Source organism: Aedes albopictus, unplaced genomic scaffold (genome assembly GCF_035046485.1).
Source record: "Aedes albopictus strain Foshan unplaced genomic scaffold, AalbF5 HiC_scaffold_192, whole genome shotgun sequence".
Classification (NCBI taxonomy): Eukaryota; Metazoa; Arthropoda; class Insecta; order Diptera; family Culicidae; genus Aedes; species Aedes albopictus.
This window is the reverse complement of record NW_026916972.1, coordinates 1-13,856: the sequence shown is the minus strand read 5'-3', so window position 1 is coordinate 13,856 and position 13,856 is coordinate 1. Positions and strand designations below refer to the sequence as shown.

Below are 13,856 nucleotides of genomic sequence, written 5' to 3'. Positions count from 1 at the left end.
AAATCGGGTTTTTATACATTTTGAACGGGAACTTGATCTTGGTTGGCTAAGGACTTGAAACGTCAAAAAACGCAGTAGGCAAGACCAAGTTTGCCGGGTACAGCTAGTTTTTTTATATATCAATATGTGCCCGAAACCAGATCAAGCGGATTGAGTCAAGGATCAGCTCCAGATGTCGAATAAATCACGTTTTTCTGCCAGGAAACAGCAACAGTTCAATTCATTTTCAGTTTTGCAGCAGCAGCTTATTCAACATGTGAATCGCAGCAGCACCCGAGCTGGAGATCCTCTCCCATTTGCCATCATCCGTCCATCGCACCGATCGCACCATATTTAGCATTACCTATAAATGTAATTTACTTGTGTGATTATTATAAATCAAGTAAAATTTAATGCATTGCAAGTTTCTTCAAAAACAAACAAAATTGAGAATTTTACTGGTCATCAATAAGGCTCATATATACTAGAATGAGTGTACATCTAAGTTATATTATATGTATGTCAGATTTCTTGAAACGTAAACACCGCGCGGTCGTTGAAATGTTTCAAAATGGGGCTTTGCACAAAAGTTCACGCGGTCTATCGTTTTCGAAAGGAACAACCGCACCGTAGGAAACGCCGCAATCTTATTTCCCATAAGGATGAAGTAAACAGGGAGTGAAAACCACGGTTGTACCTTTCGGAAGCGATACACGCTAAGATCAGTTTACCTATTTTTCTAAAATATGGGTAAATTTTATTCAAATTTGCGTAAACTTTACGCAAATATGGGTAAATAAAACTCATATTTTGGAAAAGTGCACAACCTCATTTATAGGTAATATTACCCCATATTTGGGTTACAATTACTCATATGTGTGTCCACATTACCTATATTTGAGTTTTGTTAACCTATATTTGAGTATCATTTACGCATATTTGCGGTTGTGCACTTTTTGGAAAAAAGGTAAACTGATCTAAGCGTGTAGGCCACGTGCACTTTTGTGCAAATCCCTCAATACTAGGCCAGTTTCGCTGCAACCTATGCTAGGTCTAGGCTCAACCCAATAAGGTACAGATACAGATGGCGTAGATAAACATTACGAGCCACTAGTTGTCTCTTTTGTTTTACCGCCATCTAATGCAACTCATTTAAAAGTGACGTCACTAATTGAGTTGCATAAGATCAGCGGTAGAACAAAAGAGACAACTCAGGCCAAACATGTCTAAAGGTCCAATCTGCAGAAGAGAGGCTCTCTTTAGTTTCCCTCTCTTTCGTTAATATCTCAGCAGTTTATTTGTATTATGATTGTCTCCTTGCATTGAACGATGGTCAAAACAATCGTCTTTTGATTTGTACTGCAAAAATAGTTGAAAAGTGTTCTATTACATTGCAAAAACTGAAAGAGAAAGTGAACAAAGAGAGCCTCTCAAATGCAGATAGGACCTATTGAAATGTTTGGCCTGAACTAGCGATTCGCAATGTTTATCTGCACCTCATTGGGGTCAACCAGGCGAACAAGATTTATACTTATGACACACATGTGATACAAGAATCACTGTACAATTGCGCTTGAAATGAGTGCCATACTGAAAATTCTCTCCGTTCAAGTCAGTCTTGTTAGAATTTTCTTGACACTGCGTACCGTTGTACAGGAATCACGCTCGTATCACATGTCTGTCCGGGGTATAATAGGTTGAAGGATTCGTCATTATGGGATTTTTAGTTTAGATTTTTTTTTTCTGAGTGTGCAATGGGTGCAAAATCACTATTGATTGATGCACCAAGCGAAAAGAAGAAGAAGTTTTGACATCCAAGCGGTGTGCCGTCGATTAGATCCTCGTCGCTGATTGGTCGATGAATGTAAACGGCACACCGCTTGGATGTCAAAACTCTTCTTCTTACCGCTTGGTGCATCAATCAATAGGGTACTGCATGAAATTATCTCCTTCTCTTTCACTCTTACAAAAATTTTGTAAACAACAAGGCCAAGAAACGTCAAAATCCCATACAAAATCAAAACAGTGCAGTGCCCTACAGCAAACGCTTACCCAACAATCATCAATGATTTTCATTCGATGAAAACATAACAGTACCATGTGTAATGACAGCAAATTTCACGCATCCATTCATAAATCCCTCTCGCGTCGTTTACGTTACGTACACAGCCACACTTCGTGTGAATCAGTCACTAGTGGGCAACAGCGAGCAGCAGCTGTCGTGGTCGTGGTCGGTCATTCGCGATTCTTCAATCGGAAGGGCAAGTTGGTGCCATTTGCGGGCGAATCTAGTGTAGTGGACGTTGTCGTCACTCGTCGCGTGTGCTCTGCCCTGCCGCTGTAGTGGAATCTCCAGGAATTATTGGCGTCGCAAAAATACAGTACATTTTTTTGTCGGCGTTATGGATCTTCCGAGCTGTTAATCTTCACTTCAAATTGTCGATTTTTAGGGCGGTAACCTTTCGAAACACATTTGTCGTCAGCCGGTCTTCGACTGGAACGAAAGGGACCCCTTGAAAGGTCAATTGCGGCGATCGATTTGCATGCAAATTTACCGTCCGAATTGCGTAATTGTCTAAAACGTTACCGTTTGTACGGGTCAACAAGCACCAACCAGGTTGACATTGGCGACTTCGATTCCAGTTTCGTTACCAGAAATGGACAGCAGCAAGGAAAAGTCCACATCAGCTACTGCAGCAGTAAGCAATGGTTGCTGCATCAGCATCAGCTCACCATCGATTGTGGCAGGTGCGTATGTGGTCAATACCAAATGCAATCATCCGATGCAGTATACCTTTGTGGTAGCCTGTGGATGTTTATAAGTTGAATACATTCTTTAAAATAACGCATAGTTTTATTTTCTTTTAGCATCCAATGGCATAACGCAGAGAGCCACGGAGGAAATCGAAATCCCAATGCCATGGGGCAACGTAGCCGGTGAGTAATGCTGCCTACCTACTTGGTTGAGAAATTTATTGCTACGTTTATCAGCTGTTGGATGAATTGGCATAAAGCATCCAACCGAGTCGCGCAGAGAGGGAGAGAGTTGTTTGATGCTAGGTTGGTAGCTGATAGTGTGTAAAAAGCGTCGTCCTATGAGCACGTGCTTGACATCACTAATCGATTATACATTGCTGATAGTCGACGTCACAGTCATGCATAAACACACACATTATAGGTCGCTAATGTTGTGCTATTTGCGTGATAAGTTCGTTTATGGCGTTCATTGGACAGTGCCGTTTTTAGGAAACGTTCAACTTACAAATGTGCTGGAAATCAGATAGAGAGCGCTTTTTTGTGCTCTCGATAATAAGTTGTGACGCAAGTTAACTTACCTGCTTCTTCTATGGAGCAATGCTATGTTAAGCTATATCGCAAGGTCACAAGTGGGGTTAAACAGCAGTTTCGTTCCTGCTATGTGTGATATTTAGCACCACATAGGTTGACGAGGTTAGTTACCAAACTAACATTTAATGTGATCTAGTGAATAAAAACAGTGAACTCATGTATAAAAACAGTGGAAGATTGGATGCTTACGAAAATTAACTGTGAGGAGTGACACCAAGCCGCTAGACTTGCGAATCTAGTGGGTTCAGGGTGGGCCACGTTTTCCAGGAATCAGAAGACCGGCTCCAGAGGCACGGTTTCCCCCTATTTGGGAAATTTGTGCCATCGCTATAATAAAAGCCTATTCCATCACGTACCTGAGGAAAAAGGAAGGAAATTAGGATTTGTGTGGGGATGGGGACAGGTAGAGTAATAGGAAAAGATACCCTGGAAGAGGGTACTAACGCATAGGCGTACCACAATGGGTTCAACCAGCGCCCTGAAAAGAGCCCTGTGATAACGCATAAAGTTAGTCCTATAGCTTTTTACCACAGCGGATCAAGAACAACAGAACATCCAAAACAGAACAGTTAGGGTGATTCGCCAATTGTTGAACGGTTAGCACTGGCATTTTTGTTTTCGTTTGTTTTTCCGTGCATAATTCCACTTTAGTTGGAAAATATCCAGTGAACGTCTACATCCACTTATAGCTTATACTTCCCATTTAATTTGTATTCCCTTGAATTCCATTTTCTAAGAGAAAATAGAACATTTGTATGGGAAGTCTGTAAACCAAATGTTGAACGCTTCCATAAGCTAGCTCATCCTAATGTTGGACGATTCTCGCTAATTGTTGAACGGTTCAAGCTTTGTTCGTAATTGATGACGTATAACCCGACATTAACCTATCATTGATCTGTTTTTATGTTGGCCACCAAACCCAACATAAACCCAATAGTTATCCGATGTGAGTCCAACAGTGGTCCAACATTTGATAAAATTTGACCCGACATCCGATAATTTTTCGCTCTGGCGGAATTTTTTTCCGGATTTTTCGTGTTTTGTGCCCAGTTAGTCATTTGAGTGACAATTCATTCAAATGAAGGAGCGTTCATAAATTACGTCACTCAAAAATTGTCCATTTTAACCCTCCACTCCGCCTATGTCACACTTTTTGGATGAGACCTCTGAAATTTTTGTATCAGTTGTCACACTTTTCTGAACCCCCTCCTATCCCTCTTAAACGCGTGACGAAATTTATGAACGTTCCCAAAGTATCGCTCCCCATTTGAGAGAGCTCTAGTTGACTGAAATTGTTTTAAACATAGCTAAATATAAAAAAATGACTAATAAAATTTGACTAGAAGCAAAAACGACTGAAGAAAAGAACGCCTTTGAAAGCCCCTGAAACACTCCTGGAAACCCATGGGATCTATGCAACCCCGTATAACACCCTAGGAACGACCCTTTGAACGAAATCCTTTGCATTGAAATCCTTTGAAAACCAGTGGATCGCTCCTGAACCCCCCTGGAACGCCTTAAAAGACTGCTGGGACCCTCTTAACATTATGAATCCCTTTGGAACACCTCTGGAACGCGCTCGAAACCCCTGAAACCTTCCTGAAGCCCTCTGGAACACCCCTGGAACGTCTTTGAAACCCCATGAAAAGCACGGCTAGGTAAAGTGAAAAAATATGGCAGTCATGCTAACATTGTACTAGGTTATGCCAGTGTTCAACAATTGGATCCTAGATGCATAATGATAGTGTGATAAGAAAAATATTGTTTTCAAATGAAATTACAATGAAAATGTGATTTTAATCAATGTTAAACTGTTAAGGACATCCTTCCAGTTCTTGCAACTATGGTGTGACTTTGATATTTGTGGTCGATTTGCCAGCAAAGCTTATTTCGTAACAACAATTTCTTAAAATTAATCTTAAGAACTGTGCAGTTTTCGTGTCATCAGCGGTACAAAACTTTCAATCGATATTTTCGACATAAAATATGTATAATTTTGTAACTTTAATGGAGCAATATCATGACACACATGTATACGCATCTACCTCATACGTTTACGTTGATGGAAAATTACTTAAGTAAAATTTTTAATAACATTTTCAGAAACTGTTCAACATTTGGGTGGTGTTCAACAATTAGCGAATTACCCTACATATCAAATGATACGAATTTCCATAATTGGATTCGCAACTATCACACATAAATGAATCAGTTTGCTGAACATTCGCCATGTGATAGCTGCGTCGGCAGTGGCCAGTCAATGCTTTGACCAGCATGCTGCAATTCTGCTTGGACAGATTTGTTAGATACTTCGCCACCCCTGGAGATGGCTCAGTACAATACAATTTTGTATGACGACATGACCCCAAACTATTCCAATATAGTTTGTGCTGAGTGAGTGGCAGCGCAGGTGTGAATCTAAAGATTTGCCCAACACTTTGATACCAGAATAGCTGGCTCTGGACCAATGAAGTCATGTGATACTCCAAAGCGAACTAACTCATCAGCCAATTCATTTCAAGCGATGGAAGAATGGCCAGGTACCCACAAAGGGTAAACAGCGTTTGCTGAATTTAGCTCCTTGATTTGAGTTCGACAAGCAATAGCTACCTTTGATCTAGAGTTATCCGAAGTAAGTGCTATAATAGCAGCCTGGCTATCTGAACAGCAGTATATTACTTTGTCCATAACGTGTAGCTGAACTGCTGATTGCACTCCGCACAAAAGAGCAAAGATTTCGGCCTGAAAAACGGTGTAGTGTATACCAAGTGAGTAAGATTGATGTAGTCTTAGCTCATGAGAGTAGACATCAGCACCAGCTGTACCAGCTGGTAACATACGATGTCGTCTGAAATACTTCTCTCCAGATATCCAGATGTCCACTCTTTCCGGGGAAGGGAATTTCATGGAAAACGTTCTCGTCCTATGTGGAGCTAGTCCCAATTCACCAAAAGTGGAAACAATGAGGTGTGTGTTGATCTGCGGTTCACAGGAGTTTCCTCTAGTAGACCAAGTGCCCGTAGACGATAAGTGCAAGAAAGTGATTTTTGTTTCAGATGAATGTGTAGTGGGGTGTTGTGAACGAGCATTCGTGTACCCCATGATCGGCTCGGCTCGTGTCTATCACAACAATGGGTAGACGACGACGGCCGCCGCCGCCGACGACGACGACGACGATGACGAACATACAGCAGAACACCATCATCTGCAGCAGCAGCCAGATGCTGTCCGCGCGCGCTCCCCGCGGTGTTACTTTTAATATGTTGTGATTAATTGTAATGTTGTGTAAATTGTGTACATAGTTTGTAAATAAATGTGCATGTTTTTATTACGTAATGTCCGGGTGTGAAGTGTTTTATTCGGCCACATAAGTACATTTCCCCGGATATGAAATGGGGCAACGTCAGAGAGAACTTCGAGCGCTTCCTTGGGAGTTGAAGAGAACGCTCCAGACATCGCCATTAAGCACATTCTTTGGAGATGGCCTAATTTTGATTGGATCGTTCTCACTTCGCACTTTTGCCACCACACAAGACATCCATAGGCCATTATTGTTCGAGCAACAGTTGTGTAAATCCATTTGATATACTTAGGATATCTGAACTCAATATGATGGAAAGCTTAGAATCAAGAATGACTCCAACGTACTTTACCTGTTCAGTCACATTGATTTCAAAATCAAAGAAACGCAAAGGTCGAACACCATTACGGTTTCGCTCAATAGATATTTTTACGGATTTACCGGATGTATCAGGTCGAAAAGCGTGCTGATGCACATACCGACTAACAATGTTAGGTAGTCGTCGGCAAAACCATAAGTAGGGAAATCGCTATTATTGCGTTGCCTCAATAGCGTATTAGCTAGGGGCCGTTCATAAACCACGTAGACATACAAATTTCAATTTTTTTTGTATGGTCAAAAGTCTACGAGGGGGGAGGGGGGGGGTCTGAGATGGCCAAATTTTGGTCTACGTGGTTTATGAACAGCCCCCTACGAGACTCCACAAAAGCGGTGACTAGACTCCCCCTTGGAGGCATCCGCAAACACTCAATTCCATAATCGCTGCTTGACGCAATGTCGAGAAGAGATGTCGGTTTTTGAGCATTTGGTAAATCCAATTGGAAATCATTAGAGATATAGCATGACTCCGTGCGGCTTCCAATATGGCATCGAAAGGCACGTTGTCAAAAGCACCCTCGATATCTAAGAAAACATCCTACCAGGATTGCCTTTGTGCGAATGTCTTCTCGATACCTTAATCCCTTCGGGACGACTTTTTTCACCAACCTCGCCGCTGTAGAACGCGTCAGCGAGGTGCAAATGACCCAACAGTTCTGAAAGGGTTAAACAACCTTATGTAAGAGTCACAGTGGACTTACCAGATTGGTAAGCATGTTGTTCACATGAAGAGGCACATTGGCCAGATAAACATCACGGAGTGATGATCAACAACGCATTTTCAGAAGAAAAGAGGTCAAACTGATTGGCCTGAGAACCTTGCTTTTTCAAAAGACGCACGACTTACTTTACAAACGTTACAGTAATATCCCGCCAAGATTTGAGAATTTAACCTGTAGCAAGACTGCAAACATATAGCTATTGTCAAAACATGTTTGAAAGAATGAAATCCTTTCTGAGGCAAAATAGGAAGTTTAAAAGGAGCAAAGCTATTTAGTGCCCATGTTCACTCAATCGATACTATAGTTACAATATTCCGCGCCGAATCATAGAATCAAAACTACAATAAAAGACATCAGGTTTATCCGAAGATGTAATATCCAAACATCCGGGAAAGTGTGTGCTGAATAAGCATTCCAGAACTTCCTTATCAGAGGAAGTGGAATCGCCATTTCGAAAACGAAGTACGTTCGGTCGGAAATCCTTTGGTTTTGCAAGGATTTTGTTTAACTGACTGACTTCACTCAAACTGGAAACATTTGTACAAACGTTTCTACAGCCAGGACGTTTAGCAGAACGAAGAGCTTTCGGATAGGCCTTGCGAGCCGACCTGAAAGCCTCCGATCCAATCTAACGTTGTCTGTTCCAACTCTTTCTGCATTGTTTCCTGAGTTTCGACAGATCAGAGTTCCACCTAGGGGTTCCTCTTGTGGTCTTCACTGACCGTAGAGGGCATGCTTCTTCAAAAGCTTCTATGATGAAGGTCGTTTGTCGGAAAATTTTCTCGACTCCCTGGGCATAGTGTACCATTGTACCTACGTGCCTAACAATATACGAAGTCATGCAATGGTAGGCAAAGAAAGCCCTTGTGCTCAAAGAACACTACGTTGAAGTGAGGCAGGCCAAGTCCCAGTGCACAGTGGTCCACGAACCAGATTTACGAGGAAAGATGAATGCATCGCCTTCAAATGAATTTTTAGACAAATATAGTCTTCTACAAAGTTGTTGCTAATAATAAGGCCCTCTTTCCAATGTACATGAAAATTAGGGTGGTCCATATTTTCACAGAAATTGGAAACCAAACTTTTTTATTTGCAAGAATAACTATATACATTCTCCGGAAAAGTTGGAGACCTATCAATTTTGAGCAAGTTTGCTGAAGACAGTTTTTTTGTAGCTTTAAAATTGACCGATCTAGAGATATAGTTCTGAATTAGCTTAGGGTGATTCAAGAAAAACAGGTTTTCTGGCTTTAAATTTTTCAGTTTCAATTTCTCATCAAAGTCACCCAAAAAACACTTGTAGAGAATTTGAAAATGCGTCGTTTCGTGCGCTGGGACGGTCGTTATCTCTTTTGGTTCAAAAGTTATGAGTGTTTTTCTTAAAAAAATCATAATTTATTCGTAATATCGCCTACGAGTTGGGGCAAAGATAAAAAATTTATTTTTCCAGCATTCAAAAGAAGAAATATTGTTATAAAACATATCAAAAAATAAGAGAGGTGTTATTTTTGTAACTCAAGTAAACATTGGAAAGAGGGCCTTATTATTAGCAACAACTTTGTAGAAGACTATATTTGTCTAAAAATTCATTTGAAGGCGATGCATTCATCTTTCTTCGTAAATCTGGTTCGTGGACCATTGTGCAGTGGGAACGTAGAGCCATAAAGAAGAAGAAGAAGAAGATGCCAATGAGCCATTTTACGAAGTGACAACAATGTTGATGATGATATTGATTTTCACGGGTTATTGGACGCTACCTCCTGTCAAAATTCATTCATAAAATCGGCTTGTAAAATAGACTATCACGGAGAAAAATATAAAGTTATGTCAATCATATTTCAGTCTCGAACAAGCATAGGTATTTGTGCACTGACTTTTATATAATCCCTTTTTGAGATTGTATTACGCATAATACCATAGGACGAAGCATAACAGAAGCTTGAAATGACCAAAATTGATGAACTGATTAGAGCACGAAATATGGTTGACTCAATCATATTACGCTTTCATCAACAATATTTATGGTTGATGGTTTGACAGCTCATTCATTTTCATGGTATATCCAAACATGTTTATGCTTAACTTAACCCTAAACTTGAGGCTTAAACGAACTTTATCAGGTGGTTGTTATGAGCTGTTTCAAGCATACACAAAAAATGCTCAAATGAGGGTAAATTTAGAACAAACAATTCTATAATGGTTGTTATTTAGTGTAATATGTGTTGATTGTAACATATTACACTAAATACTACCATTACAGGAACTTTTAATTATCTAAAATTTCCCTTGTACATTCTTTATTTTTGTTAATGTCTTTTCAACTATTCAGCAACGCGGAAGTGCAGTCCATTCAGGAGTAGTTGTCAGCCAGGGCTTGTGACCCATCATTCTTCTGGGAATTTGGGTAAACTTGTCGTGGTGTAACCTTTCGCTGGACTTATGGATCAAACGACCGCTGGTACGATCAGACTGCTGTCGATTCCGAACTCCACCAAGGTAGCAAGTACGGTCTTGCGCTTCTCGGGAAGGTCATCCAGTTTCTCGGCTTGCATAACCGTTCGGGGGAAACCGTCAAAAATGAATCTATTTTGGGTCATCTTTCGATTGCTAGAGTATGTACAAGCTGCACCTGGAAAACACAACATAGACATCATGAGCTTGCGAACTCATGCACTCCATTACCACCGGAATACTTACCTGAAGCTGAAACTGCGGATCCCGGAAAATTTATTACAGCAGAACTCACTTTTTCTAGTTGCAGAGGCAACTAGTAAATGATTTTTCGGAACAAAAAAAATGTTACAATAAAACGGCAATATTGCCAACGTCACTTTGAACTACCGTCACCATGTTGAACAATGACTGAGTGAGTAGACAGCAGGCAGGAAGCTGGGTCAACACGGGTTCAAGTAATGACACTTATGTTTGGTTTAAGCATTTCATGGTTGGTGTTCAATGATGTTGATTTAAATGGAACATATGCTTGATGTAGACATCAAATTATTATGAATCAACCATATGAAGCAATTATGCCAAGAATATCTTAGAAGCTTAAGAGAACTATGGAAAAAGATATATCAAGCAGACAACTTTTCTGTCCGTGATTGGTCATGTCATTTGGTCATTTTCTGTTGAGGTTTCCAACTGATACATCAATAGGAAGCAATCAGTGAAGTACTAGATTGAAAGTAGTGAGCTGGATTTTTGTATGGTGAGATGATTAATTCTCAATTTCTGCAATGAATTGGCGCAAACAGCGTGGGTTATATGATTTCTTGACTAATTTGATGCTGTTTGAGCAAAAGTTTGGGTAACTGCATTGTTGTATTATTTATTTCTTGCAACTTCAACAACACAGTTACCCAAACTTTTGCTCAAACAGCATCAAATTAGTCAATAAATCATATAACCCACGCTGTTTGCGCCATTTCATTGCAGAAATGGAGAATTGATCATCTCACCATACAAAAATCCAGCTCACTACTTTCAATCTAGTACTTCACTGATTGCTTCCTATTGTGATAGCACATACATCTCTGGTGGATAGTTCAGAGATGAGTGTAGCAACTATTGCGTTGTTGACAAGCACACAGGCTCGAGGCATCCCAGTCAACACACGATCGTATATGACGTTAGATAGGATGCAAAAGTGGAGGCGATATACGCACACTTTACACGCGGTTAAATGGAAGCAGGTACGCATATGGCTTCCACTTTAGCATCCTATGCAACATCATATAAGACTTTGTGTTAAGTGGGATGACACGCAAGTTTTCCATTTCATGTTTACTGAAAGTAGCAAACACCGGGTTCACATTCCTAGATAGAAATTTCCCTTACGAAAGTAAGGTTCTTGGACCAAGGCCACTTGGGCTGTGCCATTTTGTATAAGTCAGCAAAGATTGATTGTTGCTGTTCTGTTATGCTGAAGATTGATCTGAGCTATCCTAACCGTAGCCACTACCCAAACTAGGTAAGATTGAACTCTTCGCAATAACAGCACAACAAAGAACAGCAGCAATAAAACCAGATCGGTATCGATTGGAAAACGCCAAAGGCGAGGATACACAGAATACACTGTGTAAATAGCATAATACGAAACCAAATGAGTTAACATTTAAACAAATCAACAACATCTTCATAGTCCATCCATTCCGTCCTTATTTAGCTTCAAGTTTGAGACTAAAGACGGGCAGCTGTTTGTGTCGGAGAAACACAAGGTCCACTGTACCATTGCTCCGGTTAGTGCAGTAAGGGCAAAATACTGTGGAGGTCGCCCTGGTACTCCACAGGCTCCGTTAGCGGTTAGGTTTGTATTAGACCCACCCTAGCCATTGATTCCTAGGCATGGTAAACATATGGCCGCATAACACTATGAATTAGGGGTCACCTGTTGGTGGACCCTTACCGCTAGGGTAGGTACGGCTACTATGCTGTCTAGGCTGACCGTGAGAAGAAATTAATATTGATGATGAACTTCATAGGGTCCCGAGTCTTGCTGAACATTACAGATACACATACAGTTCAGATTCACACCACGTACCTAGTTGTGATGTCAGTTAGTCATAATTTTCTTCATATTTTCAGGCAAATGGTGGGGCTCCCGGCATAAGCAGCCTGTGCTGGCGCTACACGGCTGGCAGGACAACGCTGGAACGTTCGATCGTCTCTGCCCCTTACTACCGGATGACATTCCCATCCTGGCCATCGATTTGCCGGGACACGGACGTTCCGCCCACTATCCCAAGGGCATGCACTACTACATCTTCTGGGACGGAATTGCACTGATCAGACGAATCGTGAAATACTTTGGCTGGGAGAAGGTCACCCTACTGGGCCACTCGCTGGGCGGTGCCCTGAGCTTCATGTACGCAGCTGCGTTCCCGGACGAGGTCGAGGGATTCATCAGTATTGACATTGCCGGTCCACCGGCGCGAGATCACCACAAACAGGCAGCCAACTTGGGGGACAGTATCGATCGGTTTCTGCGCTACGAATCGCTCCCAGAATCGAAAACACCTTGCTACGGGTACGACGATGCCATCGATGTGGTGCTAGCGGCTTACGACGGCTCGGTGGATCTGCAGTCGGTGGAAGTCCTGATGCGACGGGGAATGGCCCCAGCGGCCGAGCGGTTCAACAAGGATGGGTTCTATTTTTCCCGGGATCTTCGGCTGAAGGTGTCCCTGATGGGTATGTTGTCCCTTCCGCAGGTGATTGCCCACGCGGAGAAAATCAAATGTAAGGTGCTTAATATTCGGGCCGTTCCGGGAATGAACTTTGACAACATCGATTACTACCCAAGTGTGTTGGAGGCCATGAAGAAGGGCTCGCGGAAATTGGTGTACCATGAAATTGCCGGCACGCATCATATCCATTTGGTAAATCCGGAACGAATATCTCAACAAGTGACCGATTTCTTATTAGATAGAGATTAGATTGAATCAATTCATTTAGGTTCGAGTGAAAAAATAACCAAAAAATAAATCATTTGCACATGGTTTAGCTCCGTTGATCGGATTCAAACCCAATAGGGGAACCTATAAGACAGATTTTGCGCCAAGCCATCGCCCTCAGAATGCAATGGAACATTGTAGTAGTAAAGACCATGACTCTAGGAGTTTATCCAAATCTCTGTTCGGAAATCATCTTATTATTTTCAGGAATTGCACTGTTTTTGCAGAATTTTTATTGGGAATCTTGGAGTGTAGGGGCTCCAGCATTGAAAACATCATTCGGAAAAATCTTCCACGTGTTTTAGATATATTTCTTAAATGATATAGGTAGAACGAGCTCATCCTTAAATTTCAATCATTGCGTCCAACGATTGTCGACATCTTACCTTATCACCGTTTGGTCCCTCTTCATATATCGGCTTCGTCGTGTTTTAGAATCACATTGCATCTTGGTCTCAGACCTTGAACTTCACCAGAGCGTTCTTGTGTGAATGCAATCTTATTAATCGTGGTGCAATTGACGAAGACTACAAGCGAAAACCAGGTGTGTGACATACCAACTTAACCCTAGTAAGATGTTGGGGTCAATATGATCCATATAGGCACGCTGACGTACACTACGCCATCGTGGTGCAAAAAAGGTAACATCTTAGGAGGGTTAAACAAGACCTG

General features: G+C 41.4%; 1 protein-coding gene across 2 annotated transcripts; it reads left to right on the top strand.

Annotated features, from left to right (window-relative positions):
* Positions 1-2,186: 2,186 nt before the first annotated feature.
* On the top strand, positions 2,187-13,189 carry LOC115253502 (probable serine hydrolase). 2 transcript variants are annotated; one of them, XM_029854186.2, is made up of 4 exons: positions 2,187-2,360; positions 2,430-2,727; positions 2,848-2,916; positions 12,316-13,189. In XM_029854186.2, exons 2-4 carry the CDS (start codon positions 2,637-2,639, stop codon positions 13,164-13,166), a joined length of 1,011 nt encoding a protein of 336 aa, XP_029710046.1. In that variant the 5' UTR covers positions 2,187-2,360; positions 2,430-2,636; the 3' UTR covers positions 13,167-13,189. The 2 variants fall into 2 exon arrangements, with proteins under 2 accessions (XP_029710046.1, XP_029710045.1); XM_029854185.2 differs by having other exon boundaries at positions 2,187-2,727.
* Positions 13,190-13,856: the final 667 nt, after the last annotated feature.

Bases quoted from the DNA above. Each gene is read 5' to 3' on its own strand.
- LOC115253502 (XM_029854186.2), top strand. From the start codon at position 2,637: ATGGACAGCAGCAAGGAAAAGTCCACATCAGCTACTGCAGCAGTAAGC. The intron at 2,728-2,847 runs GTGCGTATGTGG...ATTTTCTTTTAG, and splicing joins CTCACCATCGATTGTGGCAG to CATCCAATGGCATAACGCAG. The intron at 2,917-12,315 runs GTGAGTAATGCT...TCATATTTTCAG, and splicing joins GCCATGGGGCAACGTAGCCG to GCAAATGGTGGGGCTCCCGG.